General features: G+C 42.8%; 1 protein-coding gene across 3 annotated transcripts in view; it reads right to left on the reverse strand.

Moving 5' to 3' along the window:
• NBEAL1 (neurobeachin like 1) overlaps positions 1-9,223 on the reverse strand; it is a 400,332-nt gene extending 391,109 nt beyond the window's left edge. For 2 of the 3 annotated variants that reach the window (XM_033945972.1, XM_033945970.1), the window contains exons 1-2: positions 9,050-9,218; positions 8,456-8,862 (exon numbers count right to left, since the gene is read on the reverse strand). In XM_033945972.1, the coding sequence (XP_033801863.1) occupies positions 8,456-8,533 (78 nt within the window). In that variant the 5' untranslated portion in view covers positions 8,534-8,862; positions 9,050-9,218. Of the gene's footprint in view, positions 1-8,455; positions 8,863-9,049 lie in introns of all 3 variants that reach the window. The other variant, XM_033945971.1, reaches the window with a different exon arrangement.
• Between the last annotated feature and the right edge of the window lie 8,799 nt (positions 9,224-18,022).

Raw genomic sequence — 18,022 nt, forward strand, 5'->3', positions numbered from 1 at the left:
ATTAAAAACTGACAAATCCCCGGGTCCAGACGGAATCCATCCAAGGGTTCTGAAGGAACTAAAGGAGGAAATAGCGGAACTACTGCAAATTTGCAATCTATCCCTGAAAACAGGAGTGATCCTGGAGGATTGGAAGATAGCCAACGTTATGCCCATCTTTAAAAAAGGATCAAGAGGTGACCCGGGAAACTACAGATCAGTGAGTCTGACCTCGGTTCCGGGGAAAATGGTGGAAGCACTGATAAAAGATAACATCGATGAACATTGTGAAAGAAACAAACTTCTGATAACCAGCTAGCATGGATTCTGCAAAGGGAGATAATACCTAACGAACTTATTGCACTTCTTCGAAGGAATTAACAAAAGGATGGACAGAGGAGACCCCATAGACATCATATACCTAGACTTCCAAAAAACCTTTGACAAGTTACTCCATGAACACCTACTTCGGAAACTGAAGAACCATGGGGTGGAAGGAGACATACATAGATGGATCAGAAATTGGTTGGCGGGTAGGAAACAGAGGGTAGGAGTGAAGGGCCACTACTCGGACTGGAGAAGGGTCACGAATAGTGTTCCGCAGGGCTCGGTGCTCGGACCACTGCTATTTTAATATATTTATAAATGATCTGGAAACAGGGACGAAGTACGAGATAATAAAATTTGCGGACGACACCAAGCTATTTAGTGGAGCTCGGACTAAAGAGGACTGTGAAGAATTACAAAGGGACTTGAACAAACTAGGGGAATGGGCGACGAGATGGCAGATGAAGTTCAACGTTGAGAAATGTAAAGTACTACATGTGGGAAACAGAAACCCGAGATACAGCTATACGATGGGAGGGATGTTATTGAATGAGAGTACCCAAAAAAGGGACTTGGGGGTAATGGCGGACATGACAATGAAGCCGACGGCATAGTGCGCAGTGGCCGCTAAGAGAGCGAATAGAATGCTAGGTATAATCAAGAAGGGTATTACTACCAGAACAAAATAAGTTATCCTGCCGTTTTATTGGGCGATGGTGTGTCCGCATCTGGAGTACTGCGTCCAATATTGGTTGCCGTACCTTAAGAAAGATATGGCGATACTCGAGAGGGTTCAGAGGAGAGCGACACGTCTGATAAAAGGTATGGAAAACCTTTCATACGCGGAGAGATTGGAGAAACTGGGACTCTTTTCCCTGGAGAAGAGGAGACTTAGAGGGGATATGATAGAGGCTTACAAGATCATGAAGGGCATAGAGAGAGTGGAGAGGGACAGATTCCTCAAACTTTCGAAAAATAAAAGAACAGGAGGTCATTTGGAAAAGTTGAAAGGGGACAGATTCAAAACAAATGCTAGGAAGTTTTTCTTTACCCATCGTGTGGTGGACACCTGGAATGCGCTTCCAGAGGGCGTAATAGGGCAGAGTACGGTACTGGGGTTCAAGAAAAGATTGGACAATTTCCTGTTGGAAAAGGGGATAGAGGGGTATAGATAGAGGATTACTACACAGGTTCTGGATCTGTTGGGCCGCCGCATGAGTGGACTGCTGGGCACGATGGACCTCAGGTCTGACCCAGCGGAGGCATTGCTTATGTTCTTATGTTCTTTCCTCAACTTGTGAGCAAAGGTGTCCTCCTCTCCTCATATTGTTGCCGATTTCTTTGAATTTTCTGTTTGATATATGGTAGACTTTTTGTTTTTTTCCTATATCATAAATGGCATGATGGGACAGCATCAGAGACTATTCTCATGGAAGTGCATATTAGAATACAGTACCACAACTTAAGGGCCCAGCCCCCTTTGGACTGGAATCCTCTAGCCCTAGAATCCTTTCCCTATCACAAACCAAACAGTAAAGCAAGCACTATTCTCAGCCTACACAGGTAGGTTTTGTACTGATCTAGCAGGGTTCAAGGAAAGGAAATTTGCAGGTAAGAGTAAATTTTAACTTTCTTATCAACCTGTTAGACCATTCCATAAGAACATAAGAGGTGCCATACTGAAGAATGGGTGGAGGGATTCAGATTTTAACCTTGGTTTTATATTGATGGTATATCAAGTAAATTGAACTTGAACCTACAAGGTATTCTCCCTATATAAAATTAGGCAATAATCCTAAATTTCTGCTGATTAATTCATTCTTTAAGAAGTGGCAAGGAAAGGGACACACAAGTTAAATGGTGGTCAGTTCTCCTCTGGTGAACAAATCAAAAGGATGCAGAAGATCCAGAATACTCAAATTCTATAGTACTGTCAGGCAGATCAGGCATAGTGTGGTCTCCCTGCCAATTGGTTGGTATGAAAGGTAAGGTGAGAAAAGTGGACAGAATATGCATCATTGCCTGCTAGATTTAGACCCTCATTTTACAAGCCCTATTTGTGGTTGATACATGCATAATCTGGCACTTAAATAATCCTTATGAAAGATAAATAAATACTTGGGGACTTGTTTATTTACAGCACTTTCTAAACCACACAGTCACTAAAGGTCTTGGCAGCTAACAATCAAAACATTCACAATCAAATAAAAATCATATCAACTCAGAACTGACCATGAGAGACCAAGTCAACTCACTGGTCAAGAAGGTTAAGGCAGCTGAGAACAATCAGATCAGCCCTAAGCCCGAAAAACTTCAGGATAATGGCCCAAGCAGTCTGCCTCCCCTACTTGGACTACTGTAACTCCCTCTACTGCCGCATCGCAGAGCAAGACCTTAAGAAACTGCAGGTACTCCAAAACATAGCAGCAAGGCTTATCCTTCGCAAAACTAAATATGCGAGGGCAAGTCCACTACTTAAGGAATTGCACTGACTAACAGTCAAAAAACAGGGTTCAGTTCAAAATTGCATGTATGGTCCATAAAGTCATATACAGAGAAAACTCAACTGGACTCACTTCTGTTATCCTCGTCTTCAATGACTCGAGGACAATTCAATGCTGGAAGCTACCACTCCCCTCCTCACGCAGGTCCGGAGAAAAGCTCTCTTCAAGACCACCTTTGAATTCCAGGACCCAAAGTCTGGAACTAACTCTCAAGCAACTTATGACAACTTACCACATACTTCCAATTCAGGAAGACACTGAAAACGCATCTATTTTCTTCACTGCAATGAGCTGTTATAACATATTTATGTGTATGTGGTCTACACCTCTGTATCATTTTTAATATTATGTAAGCCGCAATGATTCCTAGTTGACATTTGCGGGATACAAGAATCAGTATGGTATGGTAAAATACATCAACAAATATTATTATACTTGTATAGGGCCTCTTTTGCTAAGCCACAATAGAGGGTTATACCACAGCCCGGAGCACTAAATGCTCCGACGCTCACAGGAATGCTATGAGCATCGGAGCAGCATCGAAGCATTTAGCGTTCTGTGCTGCAGTAGAAACTTCTATCACAGCTTACTAATAAGGGGGTATAATATTTTACTTCAGTCCAAAAGCCTGTTTAAAGTAGTAGCATCTTCAACTTTCTTTAAAATGTCCAAATTTTATGTTAAGGATAAGAACATAAGCTGGTTTAAAAAGAGTAGTCTTCAGCTCTCTTTTAAAAGTATCCAAATTCCAAATCCAACCCCACCCCCATTTATCAAGCTGCACTAGAGCACTGTTCTTCAACCGCCGGTCCGCAGAAAATTCCTGTCAGTCCGCACAGAGCCAGCAAGATCGGATTGGGGCCATCAGCAGCATTTGGGCAGAAACGGCGATGAGCGGCATCGCCCCCCCCCCCCACGACACAATTCATGATCCGCAACGGGCCTCCCTCTCCCCTCGGCATCAACAGCACTTCAGATTGGCAACGCAGTGCTCAGTCCAAAGTTTCCCTCAGCTTCCTGTTCGAGTCAGAGGGAAGCTTTGGACTGAGCACCGCGTTGCCGGACCGACGTCCTGCGTGCTTGTACATGGTGAGCATGTTGTCGGGGCAGTGGCTGACTTAGGAGAGGAGAAGAGAGGTGCATGCTCTTTCAGGATGGCGGCCGGCTTGGATGGGGCCGGGAGGCCCTGACGGATGGCAGAGGCATCGGCTGAAGCGGGAAGGCAGCCACACGGGGACCCCGATGGAAGGAAGGCATCACTTTGGAATCGCTGCAGCACCCGCAGGCAGGTATTCACCCCTGGGCCACCATTGCTGAGTGCTCGTTTATCGAGGCAGTGCTCAGTTTATGAGACAAAAGTTTTCTGAGTGTTTTGCTCATCTTGCAAAACACTCGCAAACCAGTGCACTCATAAACCAAGGTACCACTGTATTTGTATTTATAAAATGACAATTGTACAGAATATTGTTTCTTTTTATACTTTAATAAAATACATTCAATATAAAATCATAACTGAGGCTTGTGCGGATGGGATCAGATGGTTTGCGGGGGCCGAGCTCGCTGGAGTTAACCTCAATGGCGATTCCACTACATGGCACTGGAACGCAGTGAAGCCACTTCCTGGTTACAGAGGAGCCACAGGACTCAAAAATGCCCCATCCAAACTGCTGCCCGAAGCTTCAGTTCCAGGTTCAACTGAAGGGGAGGAGGTAGTCGGTCCTGCTGAGACTCGATATCAATCAAATGAAGACTCTTTCATCCCAGAGTGGAATCTGATGCTGGAGGAGGCTCTTGCATCTTCCCTCTCCTCCTCCCCATTCCACCAAAGGCAGGGGGTTCAATTCAGCAGCTTATTGATCAAAAACACAGAGCTTCTCTGTTTGTGCGTCTATCCACTATGATGCAATCTTGGATTTCTTATAGTTGCAAAGCCTGTTATGTTGCTATTCTACAACATGTTTCTATAACGGGGTATGTACTGGCTTTGAACCTCTCAATATTATGTAAATCTATTTTCCTAAAAACCGATGTTTATGCTAAATGCACCCAGTGCACAAACATCCATTGTTATTTCTTTTTAAAACAGGCAGATTCATGTTCTAAAATACTAGTAAAACTTGAGATGCATGACCTGCATGTTTCAATTCTTATTTTTATGACATGTCTAAAATGGGGCTGCTCATAAATTGCCAGTGGTCTTCAATACAAGACCTGCGAGCCTATGGTGGCTCACACACCTATCTGGAGTCCGTCCCCCCCACCGCGAGATCCAATGTCTGCTCACCATTCTCATTATGGCAGCACTGCTCTTACTCTTCGGACTGCCTGTAGCGTAAGTGAAGTAAACACACTGCCTTCATCACTTGGACTCTCTTCTCTCCCAGTCAGTCATCCACTTCAGCCAGCCCTCACCATCTAGGAAGATGGTCAATTACCTCCAAGCCTCTACCTCCCCGCATAAAGCCAGCCATTTTTCCATCCCAGCTATCCCCCCTGCCCCATTTAGCCAACCTCCAGACCCTACTCCCTCATATAACCAGCTAAATCTTTCCTCAGCAAGCAAATAGCCCTTCCCCTTTTGGCAGTTCTACCAGAACAGGAGCATCCTGTACTCTGCACTATACAGTAAGAGCCACACTGAGTAAGAATTCCAGCATTAAGTCCCAAGCCTTGCAAGACTGGTACAGGAGTTCTTAACAGTGTGGCTCAAATTCCTAGAGGGCTGTATGGTTCATTGCTCAGGAAGTTCCTAAGAACATAAAAGCTGCCATACTGGGACAGACTGCAGGTCCATCAAGTCCAGTATCCTGTTTCCAACAGTGGCCAACCCAGGTCACAAATACCTGGCAAGATCCCAAGAGTAAAACATTTATGCTGCTTAAAATAAGCAATGGATTTTCCCATATTCATCTTAATAAATGGCTTATGGACTTCTGTTTTAGGAAGTTATCCAAACTTTTTTAAACCCTGCTAAGATAACTGCTTTCACCATATTCTCCGGCAACAAATTCCAGAGTTTAATTACACTCTGAGTAAAGAAATATTTTCTCCTGTTTGTTTTAAATCCACTTAGAAGCTTCATTACATGCTCCTAGTCCTAATATTTTTGGAAAGTGTAAACAAGCGACTCACATCTACCCACTCCACTCCATTCAGTATTTTATAGACCTTTTTCATATCACCCTTGAGCCATCTCTTCTCCAAGCTGAAGAGCCCTAGCCATTTTAGCCTTTCCTCATAGGGAAGTCATCCCATCACCCATATATCTTTTTGGAAATACAGCAACCAGAACTGCACACATATTTGAGGTGTGGCCACTAGAGTTACCCGATTCGAATCGATTCACCAATCCAATTCAGCTAAATTGATTTGAATCAATTCATTCTCGGAAAAAAATCAGACTCACCGATTCAGTGTAGGCCCATAAGAGGGTGTTCCGAGGTCTAGCGCTGTCATGGTCGGGGACCTTCTCCCAGTGGCAGCCTTCACAACATGCTGCTCTTGCTGGCATCGGGCCTTTCTCTCTCCCGGGGTCCTTCTGTCATGGAAATAGTAAGTAGGTGGGACCCGGCAGAGAGGAAAGCCCAAACACCAGCAAGAGCAGTGAGTTGTGAAGGCTGCACTGCCGACAGTGTGTATGTGTGTTGGAGAGGATGATAAAGAAAGAGAGCAAGGGAGGGGGGAGGGAAAAAAAGATACCTTACTACAGAGTAGGCAGGGAAGGAGATGACCTGGAGACAAGAGAGAGAGAGAGATTAGATAGGGCAGTGGGGAAGAGTGAGAGAGGCTGAAGTCACAGAAGGAGGAAAAGAGAGAGATGCTGGAATAGGGGAACTGGGAGAGCAGAGGGAAGAGACAGAGAGAGAAATAAAGAGAAAAGAGTGGAAAACAGGTTGTCAAGAAGACCACTGATCAGTAAGGATTAGTGGTACTAGCAAAGCACACAGCAGCTACAACCCCCACACAAGACAAGTCTATTACAACATACAATCCAGGTGGATCAGTAAATCTTATGCCAGTATCTTACATGTTTTTATAAGGTCATCAGCATTGCACCAAATCATTTTTCTTTAGAGATTGTCTGTACATCATCCATTTTCCTCCTAAATCCTATACAGATCTTGAATTTCTACAGTCCACATGCTAAATTCTGCACGTTTTAATCCATTTAAGACAGCGGTCTCAAACACGCGGCACACAGGCCGCATGTGGCTCTCCAGGTTTTATTTGCGGCCCGCGGTCTAGAGGCGATCATTCTCTTCCTTTTGGAGCAGCAGCCGGTTCATTCGTTCAAAGTCGCGGGTTGGCAGCTCCTTGCGCTATCCACTCCTGCATCGGAAGCCTCTCTGATGTCACATGGCCCCATGCAAAAGAGAAGCAGGGAGATCTCGGCCTGTTCCCGATAGCGGCAGCGGCAGCAGCCTATTCCGTGGCGGCGGTGGCATGGGGGAGGGCAGGAAGGAAGGAAGAAAGAAAGAAGGAGGGGGGACAGGGAACCAGAAACAAAGCAAAAAATGGGGCACGGAGGAAGGAAGGAAGAAAGAAAGAAGGAGGGGGGACAGGGAACCAGAAACAAAGCAAAAAATGGGGCATGGAATCAGAGAAAGACAGACATAGAGAAAGAAAAAAAAAGTTGGGGGAGGGAATGACGTCTGGAGGAGAGGAAGCATACAGGAGGCTGAAAGAAGGGAAGAAGTATTGGATGCACAGTCAGAAGAATAAAGTGCAACCAGAGACTGATGAAATTACCAAACAAAGGTAGAAAAATGATTTTATTTTCAATTTAGTGATTGAAATGTGCCAGTTTTGAGAAAGAAAAGATATTGAACTTTAAATGTGAGTGCTGCAGAAAAAAATAGAGTACTTGGAGAGCCACAGAAAAAATAGTTAATGTCTTATTAAAGACATGACAATTTTGCATGAGGTAAAACTCTTTATAGTTTATATATCTTTCCTTTTAACTGTTAAAGGAAAGTTTTATAAACTATAAAGAGTTTTACCTCATGCAAAATTGTCATTTCTTTAATAAGACATTAACTATTTTTTCTGCGGCCCTCCAAGTACCTACAAATCCAAAATGTGGCCCCGCAAAGGGTTTGAGTTTGAGACCACTGATTTAAGATGTCTGATGGGAACGGTAAAAACACAACTTTGTACTATCTGCACACCCCTTATCTTGCCAAAACAATTAACCTCAAAGGTTCTTATCTAAACCAGCAATGTGACTAACAAAATTCTCTTCTTTATTTCCAAACTGCAGGAAGCAAAAGAGAGAAAAGCCAGTGAATCAACCCTGTAAGATAAAGATATCTATAACAATGCTTGTACTGTTCCTGAAAGAAAAAAGGGTAGGCAAATAAAATAAAACCATAAAGACACAAACCCTAAATACTTATTAAAGTTTAACACAATCAGATTAAATAACATATCTAGCCAGTACCAACTCCAGAATATGAAAGTAAACCCCAAAGAACCTCACAACATCATTCAAAGCTCATTCAAAGTCATGCCAATATAGCAGGAACATATTTTTCTTCTTCATTGCTCACTAACAATAAAATATACAAGTATGAGACTGCTTATTATGAAATTGTTTAAAACAAACTTTGATTTAAAAGTCTCTTGTAACTCAAAGCATTATTTACCTTATTGCAATAAAGCATCCAGAGCTCGTACAGTCTCTCCTTCGATGCCATTCCTTCACCACCTCTCCTCTTTCCCATACGTATTTCAAGACCTTAAGATCTTCATCACTAGTCTTGGGGTGGCATAAAAGAGAACATTATGACCCATAAAATGTTCATTTCCACCTCGCAATGAAAAGAATAGTATAATCCGGCATTTAGAGATTTCTTCTGCCCAAGCTTCCTTATGTCAACAGAAGACTAAGTTTTATCAGGTCACCCTAAATCCTCCTCAATTGCTGCCGCTCACTTAGCCCAAGAGAAAAGTTTACTTCTCATTTAAACAGAACGTTTCACTCCATGAAGTCCAATCGTGCTCTCACATAACCAGCCTGGTAACGAAACGGGAGATTCGTGCCCTCATTCACCTGAGAGATACAAAAAAAAAAAAAAGAGGAAAGTGACTCCCACCAGGAAACAGGTGATAGATAAACCCACAACACTTCCTCCTGCCAATAAGTGGCGCACAGTAGGCTGCCCATCCCCTTCTGCGCAGAAAACACTGTCTATAGCTCAGTCCCGGGACAAGTGACAGCGACTACCAGCACGACCTACCAACACCAATCTCTGCCTCCAGGTGCCGGCGTCACCCCTTCCTGTCCACGCCGAACCCCCAACCGCCAAGGGGTCCCCGGCCCTCCGGGCTTACCGCCGCTTTCCAAACCAGGGCTACGAGCTTTACAGAGGCAGCTTGGGGCGTGAGGAACAGCCAGGGCCTCGCTCCTCCCCCCTCCACAACTCCCCACCCACATTCCAGCCCTGCTTCTCTCTCACTCTCGGACGACCTCGGCCACCGCCGCGGGCCTGGGATGCGTGACGTGAGCGCGCGACGTCAACGCCATGCGCCGCCTGCCGAACCGGTTCGGGACTCGGGACGTGGCGGTGGACTCTGGGGGAACTGTGGGCGGAACCGAGATCTCCTTAGTAGGGAGTGGTTTCGAGAGGGGAGGTTGTGTTATTTTAGGTTTTTTTTTAAAGAGCTGCTTAAAATGGGACAATGGTATTTATTTGGCATATGAAATGATGAGCTGGAGGAGGAAAGGCCGGACAAGCATTGGGTTATTTATAGGACTGAAGGCGTGTGTTTCCTCTGCTTCTCACTTCATATTTCGGGCGTTAGTTTATGAGCTCCATTTTTTTTTTTTTCGTTGGCTGTTGTGTTCTAAAGCTTTTATTTTGTTTGCTTGTGGAAGAAGAGGCGTTGCTTGGAAGAATAGTTAACTGTGCAGGGCTGAAACTACGTATTTTGGTATTTGGGGCATGGAATGTGTCGCCGAATTATGCAACCGGTGGGTGGCGGTGTCTCTAGACAGAAAATTTCAGGGACGCATCGGGACTTCAAGCTTGGTATGTGGGGAGCGGCAAGTTAAAGTGACTTTCTGTAACCATTATACCCAACTCACAAAGTACAGCTCCCAGCCTTGCCACCGTTAAATTGGCAATTGAAAGCACTACAAGAAAAGGTCTCGAGGGTTGTCTGTAGGAAACGGCTTCTCAGGATAATTGCATCCACTCTGCAAAACTATTATTAAACTTTGGTAGTGGTGAAGTGGATGAATAAGTCTTAAAGTCTGCATCTGTAAGTTCTCTTTACGACCATACTCGTATGTTCAAACTATATTATTAGGGCTGTACATCAATTAAAATTTGTAATTGCACGATTGACTGCATAAAACGCCCCCTCCCATTTCTTCTGGTACAGTGCAATAGAGAAACAGCAGTGTAAATTCTCAAAATTGACATATGAAACTAAAAATAAAATAATTTATCTTGCTTTTGTGATCTGGTGATTTTACCTTTCTAGTTATCTTATTCCCTGTGTTCCTAGCACACTTGTTCTCTCTGAACTCTGTTTCCAGGACCTCCTGTGTATTCACTATGAGGTACATAATAATTTTTTTTTTTTTTTTAAGTCTAAAAACCTGCCTAAATCGGCATTTGGACGATCAAAAAGACAGGTCGTGCAAGTACTGATGATCAAACAGGGTTTTAGATATATTTAAAACCCCAGAGCAAAAAGGGGCATTTTTGGAGAAGTTGGTAGGACAGAAGGAGGGCCAACCTAGACTTAAGGCTAGATTCACTAAGGACACCGATCGTGTCCAGGCCAGTTTGGAAACACTTTGCGACCCCGACCCGATTCATTAACCTTACTCCCGATCCAATTCGTGCCCGATCCAATCTGTGCATGCAAATGAGTGGGAACGGTATGCAAAGTAGGAAGGAAGCGATTCACAAAACAATTTCAGGAACTCCGACTGGGCTGCCCGATCAAAAAACAAGCGACTGCTGAGGACCTGTCGCTGGTGCAAAAACCCCTGCTCTCTGCCCCAACTCTCCTGCTTTCGGCCGCTCTGTTCTGTGCCCCAACTCTCCTGCTCTTAGCCGCGTTTCCATCTCTGCCGGGCACGGAGGGCCAGCGCATGCACAGACCATCTACAGGCAAAGAAGATGGTCTGTGCATGCATCAGGATCACTCTCCAGTGATCCGTGTGGTCGATGGGGGTGTTCCTCCGATTGCCCTCATTTGAATAAGGACCTGTTGTGGATCAGTTGGCCTGCCACGGATCACACACGATCTGGCAGGTTAGTGAATCGGGGCCTTAATCGTCTGACAGCCATAATCGAAAAGTTTAACATTTTGCCTGGACAGAACTTACACGTTTTGACTTAGACCAAGTCAAAACAGGTATAAGTTCCAGATCCCCGCCCCATAATGATTGCAGCAGGAGGAATGCCTAGTCCCTCCTGCCCAAAGCCGCTGCGACCCTCCCCAAAATGATTGCCAGCAGGAGAGATGCCCAATCTCTCCTGCCGATACTCCCAAACTCTCCCCTGGCAGGAGCAATGCCCAGTCCCTCCTGCCGTGATCCCCCAAACCCTCCCGCAAATATATGTATTAAGTTAGTCCAATAAAAGAACATTACCTACAGCTTATTTACTGACCTTAATGTTTCACACACAAACTAAGGATGGTCCTCTTATTATATCCAGCTGTAAGGCAAGGATCACTATTTACGGTACTTATAGTTGTGGGCCGTGAGCTGGGACCAGACATTTCTTCTCTCTCTTCTGAATAATACCAGGTTACTGTACTTAAGTAACACTTTTGTTACTTTTACTTGTAAAGAAGTATAGGAAATATTTTTTACATTTACTTTTAGCAAAGTAATAATTTCACCAATTTTTGCTTCTTTTACTCAGTTACAGCTGATGCAGTTAAAAGTAAAAAGCAAATCAGAAGCAAGACAAAAAAGTATTCCTTAGTAAACCAAATGAAACAGTAAAACCTGGAATAGGATTTTTTTTAAATTAAACCATGTGATCAGGATAATTGCACACAAGCGTACTTATAGCTATTCTAGGGTTGTAAAATGAAATGACAAAAAATAATGATGTAAAATATTTTAATAAAATCCAAAATCTTATTTTTTATTAGTTATCAATATTAGATCATAAGAGTACTCAATTCCTTTGATTATCAAATCAATTGATTATCATTTGCATCATGAGAATTATTCCAGAAGCCAAAAGCTGGCCTTGCTCATAAAAAATTCCAACGTTTTACCAGTTACACGTCCATATATATCCTAAATGACGACATTCCTTCATTACAATCCATCTGCAATATAATTGGTCCACATTATTTCCATATAAGGCTAGCTTCATATAGGCATGTCCTAAAATTACATTCTTATATCTAAAAAGTTACATTCTCACATTAAGCTTACATATTTTATAAAAAGAAGAAATACATAGACAAATATTGTAATATACTTACAAAGCTCCTCAGCTTTTATATCCTTTCCTGTAAATATCGGTGTCCTTTCTATACTGAGATCTTTGTCTCACTAAGACTGAACAAAGAAAAGATGGAAAGAGCAGATACCCCTCCCATCAAGATTCTACGAAGTAGAAAAAAGTTGCTCAAGGTCAGAGGTCAAATACCATCTGTAGCCTTATCAGGATCTCTTCAGGATTTCAGATATATGAAAATCAAAATAAAATATATTCACTAATCTATGTTTGTTGTTAACTTATATTTGTTAACTTATTACCTATAGCTACCTAAGTAATATTTCTATTATGTAATTTGACTAACTTACTGACACTTAATTTTGGATCAATTCATACCATGATACACATGTGGTTTAGATTTGTCTTTCCCACAGCAAAACTCAAGTCATGGCAAACTTAGAGCCCCCTGGTATGTGGATACCAGGTCAAAAGCCAACTCCTGTCTGCCTACATTTCCTTGAGGATTGGCCTAGTTCAGGCTGGTCACTCTTTAGGACAAAGAAGCCCTATAAACTTAAGCTTTTCCATCTGTTGGTATGGTGGTTATTAATCATAGAATGTCTCAGCTTGCCTTCCTGTACCAGTCCAGCACATGAGACATGTGTCAAATCAATATGTTAACTTAGAATTCCTGTCTTAAACTTTTGTATTTCTGATTATTTCATTCCAGCTTATCCAATTTTCATATATTTAGCTACCAATATCACATTCTCACTTGCTCTTGGATTAGGCCCTATCTATCAACAGGTTTTTCTAACTAGTAAATCCTGAGAAATGTGAGAAAGTGTAATAGCTGATTTTTTATTATTTCATGTTTGCTCACTTTGCTCACCCGTACCTGTCCAGGTAAACCAAGCTGGCCCGCCTCAGAACTACTTAAGGCATAGGACAAGGTCTTTACATGTAACACAAAACAGTGGGGAAAAAAATAAAATACAAAAGTGGGGACATCAACCAGAGATAAAACAAATGAATAAATATTTATTAAAGAACCAACAAAACAGTATCTATTGTATAGCAAATTAAGCTATATTGTAGACCCGACAAAGTCCATATTTCGGCATTGGTGCCTGCCTAAAGGGTGCAAAAGGCATTGTGTTATAGAAAGGAAATCCCAACAGGGAACACGCAGCGATTCATACTCGGGTCCTTTTACTAAGGTGCGCTAACCATTTTAGCATGCAGTAAATGCTAACGCGTCCATTATAGTATATGGACATGTTAGCGTTCTGCATGCGCTAAAACAGCTAGCACGCCTTAGTAAAAGGACCCTTCTCTATTTGTAAAAGCATCTGAAAAAACAGTAGATCATTTCATCTTAAATTTTGCTGTTCAGTGATAATAGTCTATGACAGGGGTAGGCAATTCCGATCCTCGAGAGCCAGGTCAGGTTTTCAGGATCTCCACCATGGATATGTATGAGATGGATTTGCATGCACTGCCTCCTTGAGATGCAAATCTATCTCATGCATATTTATTGTGGATATCCTGAAAACCTGACCTGGCTCCAGCTCTCGCGGACTGGAATTGCCTACCCCTGGTCTATGAGAACAAGTGGTGTCGCCTGTTTGTTGAACTGGTACCTGGTCTTTAGCCAAACCAAGTAGTAGTAAGTTGAGTCACTTTGAAGAAGAAATGAAGCTGAAACTGGGTTGCTGGTGAACAGATATGTCTCTACCACAACAGACTACTAGTCATCTAATGAAAATGTTTATGTTGGGGTAACTGTTCACTAGACTGATAGAGTCTTTAGAGAGAAAGTCTGTTTGACTGGCCCTATGACTGAAAGGCTCCCACACGTTTGACGTTATTGCATCAGTTCTCAAAGATATTCAGAATTTGCCATCAGATGAAAAATTGTTAGAACAGCAACAGATAAATGATTCCTAACTTTTTTAAAAGTTTTCTCTGTAATTGGATAGTATAACAATGATAATGAAGATGAAGATGCAAGTGATGAATTAGACTGCACAGAGTCTAGCAGCTACGACCTGGTTTTATAGGCCCTTATATAACAGTGATGCCAAGGGTGAGCTATTCCAAAGAGTGAGATTTATCGCCCTAAAAAGTTGGATTTTTTTCAGAAGTTGATCCAGAGAATCAAGAAAGATTTACATGTAGTATTGCTTTGCAAATAAAAAAGGGAGCATAAATAAAATTTATTTTACTTTGGAGCAGAGGTGTCCAATGTCGGTCCTCGAGGGCCGCAATCCAGTCGGGTTTTCAGGATTTCCCCAATGAATATGCATGAGATCTATTAGCATACAATGAAAGCAGTGCATGCAAATAGACCTCATGTATATTCATTGGGGAAATCCTGAAAATCCGACTGGACTGCGGCCCTCGAGGACCGACATTGGACACCCCTGCTTTGGAGGATCTGAAAGGATGCAGATATAGAGGAGGCAAAATGGATAAGTTCTCTAGACTGAAAATTGTTCTTCAGTGGCAAAATGTATCTGCATCAGGGGGCAGGGGGAGATAGTATGCAGAAAGGAGTACTCAGATTTCTTCCTATTGGTTGGGCCACCTAGATTTTTATTTTTTTTTAATCTTAGGCTTACCTATCATGAAAGCAATCAACAGGGGTGTAGCCATGGGGAGCCCAGGCTCCCCCAGTGGCACTGCTTATGCTGTCTGACATTCTCCATACTCTACAACCTATGCAGTCCAGTGTTTCCCTATCCTCCCTGCTACCTCTCCCCACCCACTGCCTCTGCAGTTCTCCCATGTCAGCTCTCAAAGCACTCTTGCCGGCTCCAGAAGCTTTCTTTTTGTGGTAAGAAAGCTTCCAGGACCAGCAAGAGACAAGGCTGCGTTGAGAGCTGATGCAGAAGAACTTCAGCAACAGTGTGTAGGATGGGGGAAAGTGAAAGAGATGCCCATTTGTGGGGAGTAGGGGAAGGAGAGACACATCAGACCATAGGAGGTGGGAGAGGAAAAAAGAAATGCATAATTACCCTTGGGGGAGAGAGGAGGAATGTGTTGCCTCCTCCAGTTTATTCCTGCCCCACCCCCAAATTGGAGGGCTGGCTACTCTACTAGATCATCAACATAACTGGAATAACATAAAAACTCACTTCTGTACCGCAACACTGTTCTATGCAGTTTACAAAAGAGAAAAGTGAATACAATAGATGGAATGCTTCAGTTACCCAGAAGATCTAGTAAACAAATGTTTTTAAAAGTTACCTGAATTTTTAATAAGTGTTGGAAGACATAATTAGACAATTCAAATCCTTATACCAAGATGCTACTTGATAAGACAGAAGGCATTGATGCTATCTTTTAAATTTACAGCCTTTAACAGATGGAAAAGTGAATAACAACATAAGTGTACTGGCACCAAGAAAGGGAGCTTAAAGATAGTGAGATTGAGAAAACCTTCCTAATCAGTGAGACTTGGCATCTATAGGTGGTTACAATACCATGAACCTTAATTTGCAGCTATTCAGGGGTTTCACTCCCCTTTTAAGCAGCTTACATTAAATGAAGCCATTGTAGTAACAGTCCCTATGACTGGGAATTCCAGCTAGCCAGTAAATGTCATTACAGGGGAAACAAATCCACAAGGAACAAAGCAGCAAAAAAATGAGTGGAATTGTCCAATCAGAAAGGTGCACAAATAAAAGTGTCTTTCAACTCATCTGATTGATCTTTATTCATCCAAAGTCACTCGGCCCGACATGTACATGTTTCGGCCCTAAGGCCTGCGTCAGGAGTCTTGAAGATCTTTGGGTATATGAACTATGATGTGAACCACTTGAAATGCCGTTTGTGTCTAAATAAAGCAAAACGCCGTCGTGTCGCGACCTTGCAGTAAGTGAAAATCTAAAAAGCTGTATTACTCTATGATAGCAATGATTTCTTATCATCCCTTTTCCACAGGACTGCGAATACTACCTTTGTAGAACTTCCGCCCCTGATGTAGAGTCAGATGATTTTGGCAATCAGTCCATGTCTTCACAGGCATGTATAAATACTGCCACTGACGTACACCAAAGGCTGACCTAGTAGGCCTTAGAAGTTTTGTTTCTTCCTTGTAATTACATTTTTATTATTTTTCATGAAAATGTACAACTCTGAAACATTTTGACATATCACAGTCTCATAATATTCATACACACTCATGGATGAATACACTCAAAAAAGGGGGTGAATTTGAAACTTACGAACAATAGCTTCAACCTATTATTCAGCTCAACTGAAAGGAAACAGAGGTAATTCACAGTGTGCACAGGCAGTACATTCACAATAGTCAATGGTGTAGTAAGGGGAGGGGGCAGACCACCCCCTGGGTGCCATGTCGATGGGAGTGTCAGCACCTCTCCACCTTGCCACCACACCAGGCCACGCTTGCACCATCCCTCCCTCCCACTCTGTACCTCTGTAGATCTTTGCTAGCATGAGCAACTTCTGCCTGTTGCTCGCGTCAGCCTGGTTCCCCTCTGAATCACTTCCGGGTCACGGGGCCAGAAAGTGATATCAGAGGGAAATCCAACGCTGGTGCAAGGAGCATGCTTGCAGAAGCCACTTTCGCTGGTGAAGATTTAGAGGTATGGGAGGAAGGGAGAGCACGAGTGTGCAGTAGGGGGTGGGAAAGAGCAGGGGTGTAGAGAGGAGGGCATGGGGGGCGCCACCACACTGAGGTGCCTCCTACCCATACTACGCTGCTGACAATAGTCACTCTTTAAATGTTTTCTGCGTCATCTAGGGGCTCACAAAGAGTTATTCACCATACACTTATATGATTTTTAATTACTAACTTTAACTCCAAGAGCCAAATATATTTACTGCTGCATACAGATGGAATTTCTTTGGAAAAACCCTTGCTATCACCACATAGCTCCCATTATAGAACATGGTAATGTTCTCATTTTTATTTTACTGCCATGGTCAAACCCACAAACCTAGCTCAGACAAGCTGTGCACTTTTACTGAATTACATGGATTGAGAAATAAAGGCAACATTACCTTCTGGTCTGAAAAAAAACCCATATAGGTTGCATTTTGTTAAGGGAAAATCTACTTTTAAAGAGACAATACCACTTTTTTTCCACTGCAGTGCATAGAAATTGTCTTTTTATAATTATCAGGGCAGCCACCCCGACAACCATAGGAAAAATAACCCAATGGCTCAACTACACTATGACCTAAAAACTGGCATTTTCCCCACATTAGGAGGAATTATCTTAACGCCCATTCCCAAGAACACAAAACTCAGTCCTTCTGACCAATTAGGCCAGTAGCTTCCATCCCCCTATTCATCAAAATGATGGAGGGATATGTAACAGAACAATTTGAATGCTACCCACAAAGCTTCTATATTCTTCACCCTTCACAATCAGGATTCAGGAAAAATAACAGCACTGAGACAGTGGTCGCAACACTAGTAACATATGGGAAAGAACTACTAAGCAAGGGTCACAGTGCGATGTAATTCAATTTGACCTAAGCAGCACATATTTGATCAAATGTCTGAGATCTTCAGCAATTTTGGATTCAGTGGCCCAGTCCTTTCCTGATTCCAAGGCTTCCTAACTGCTCAGCACTATGTGGTACGTAAAGATGGAGAACTTTCTGATAGCTGGCATCCTCCAAGCGGGGTCCCCCAAGAATCCCCACTTTCACCATCAGTGTTCAATCTCCTAATGCAATCCTTGGGAACTGACCTAGATCTCTCACGAATAAAACATTTCACCTATGTGGATGACATAATAATCATAAGAA

The sequence above is a fragment of the Geotrypetes seraphini genome, chromosome 5, assembly GCF_902459505.1.
Source record: "Geotrypetes seraphini chromosome 5, aGeoSer1.1, whole genome shotgun sequence".
Taxonomy (NCBI): Eukaryota; Metazoa; Chordata; class Amphibia; order Gymnophiona; family Dermophiidae; genus Geotrypetes; species Geotrypetes seraphini.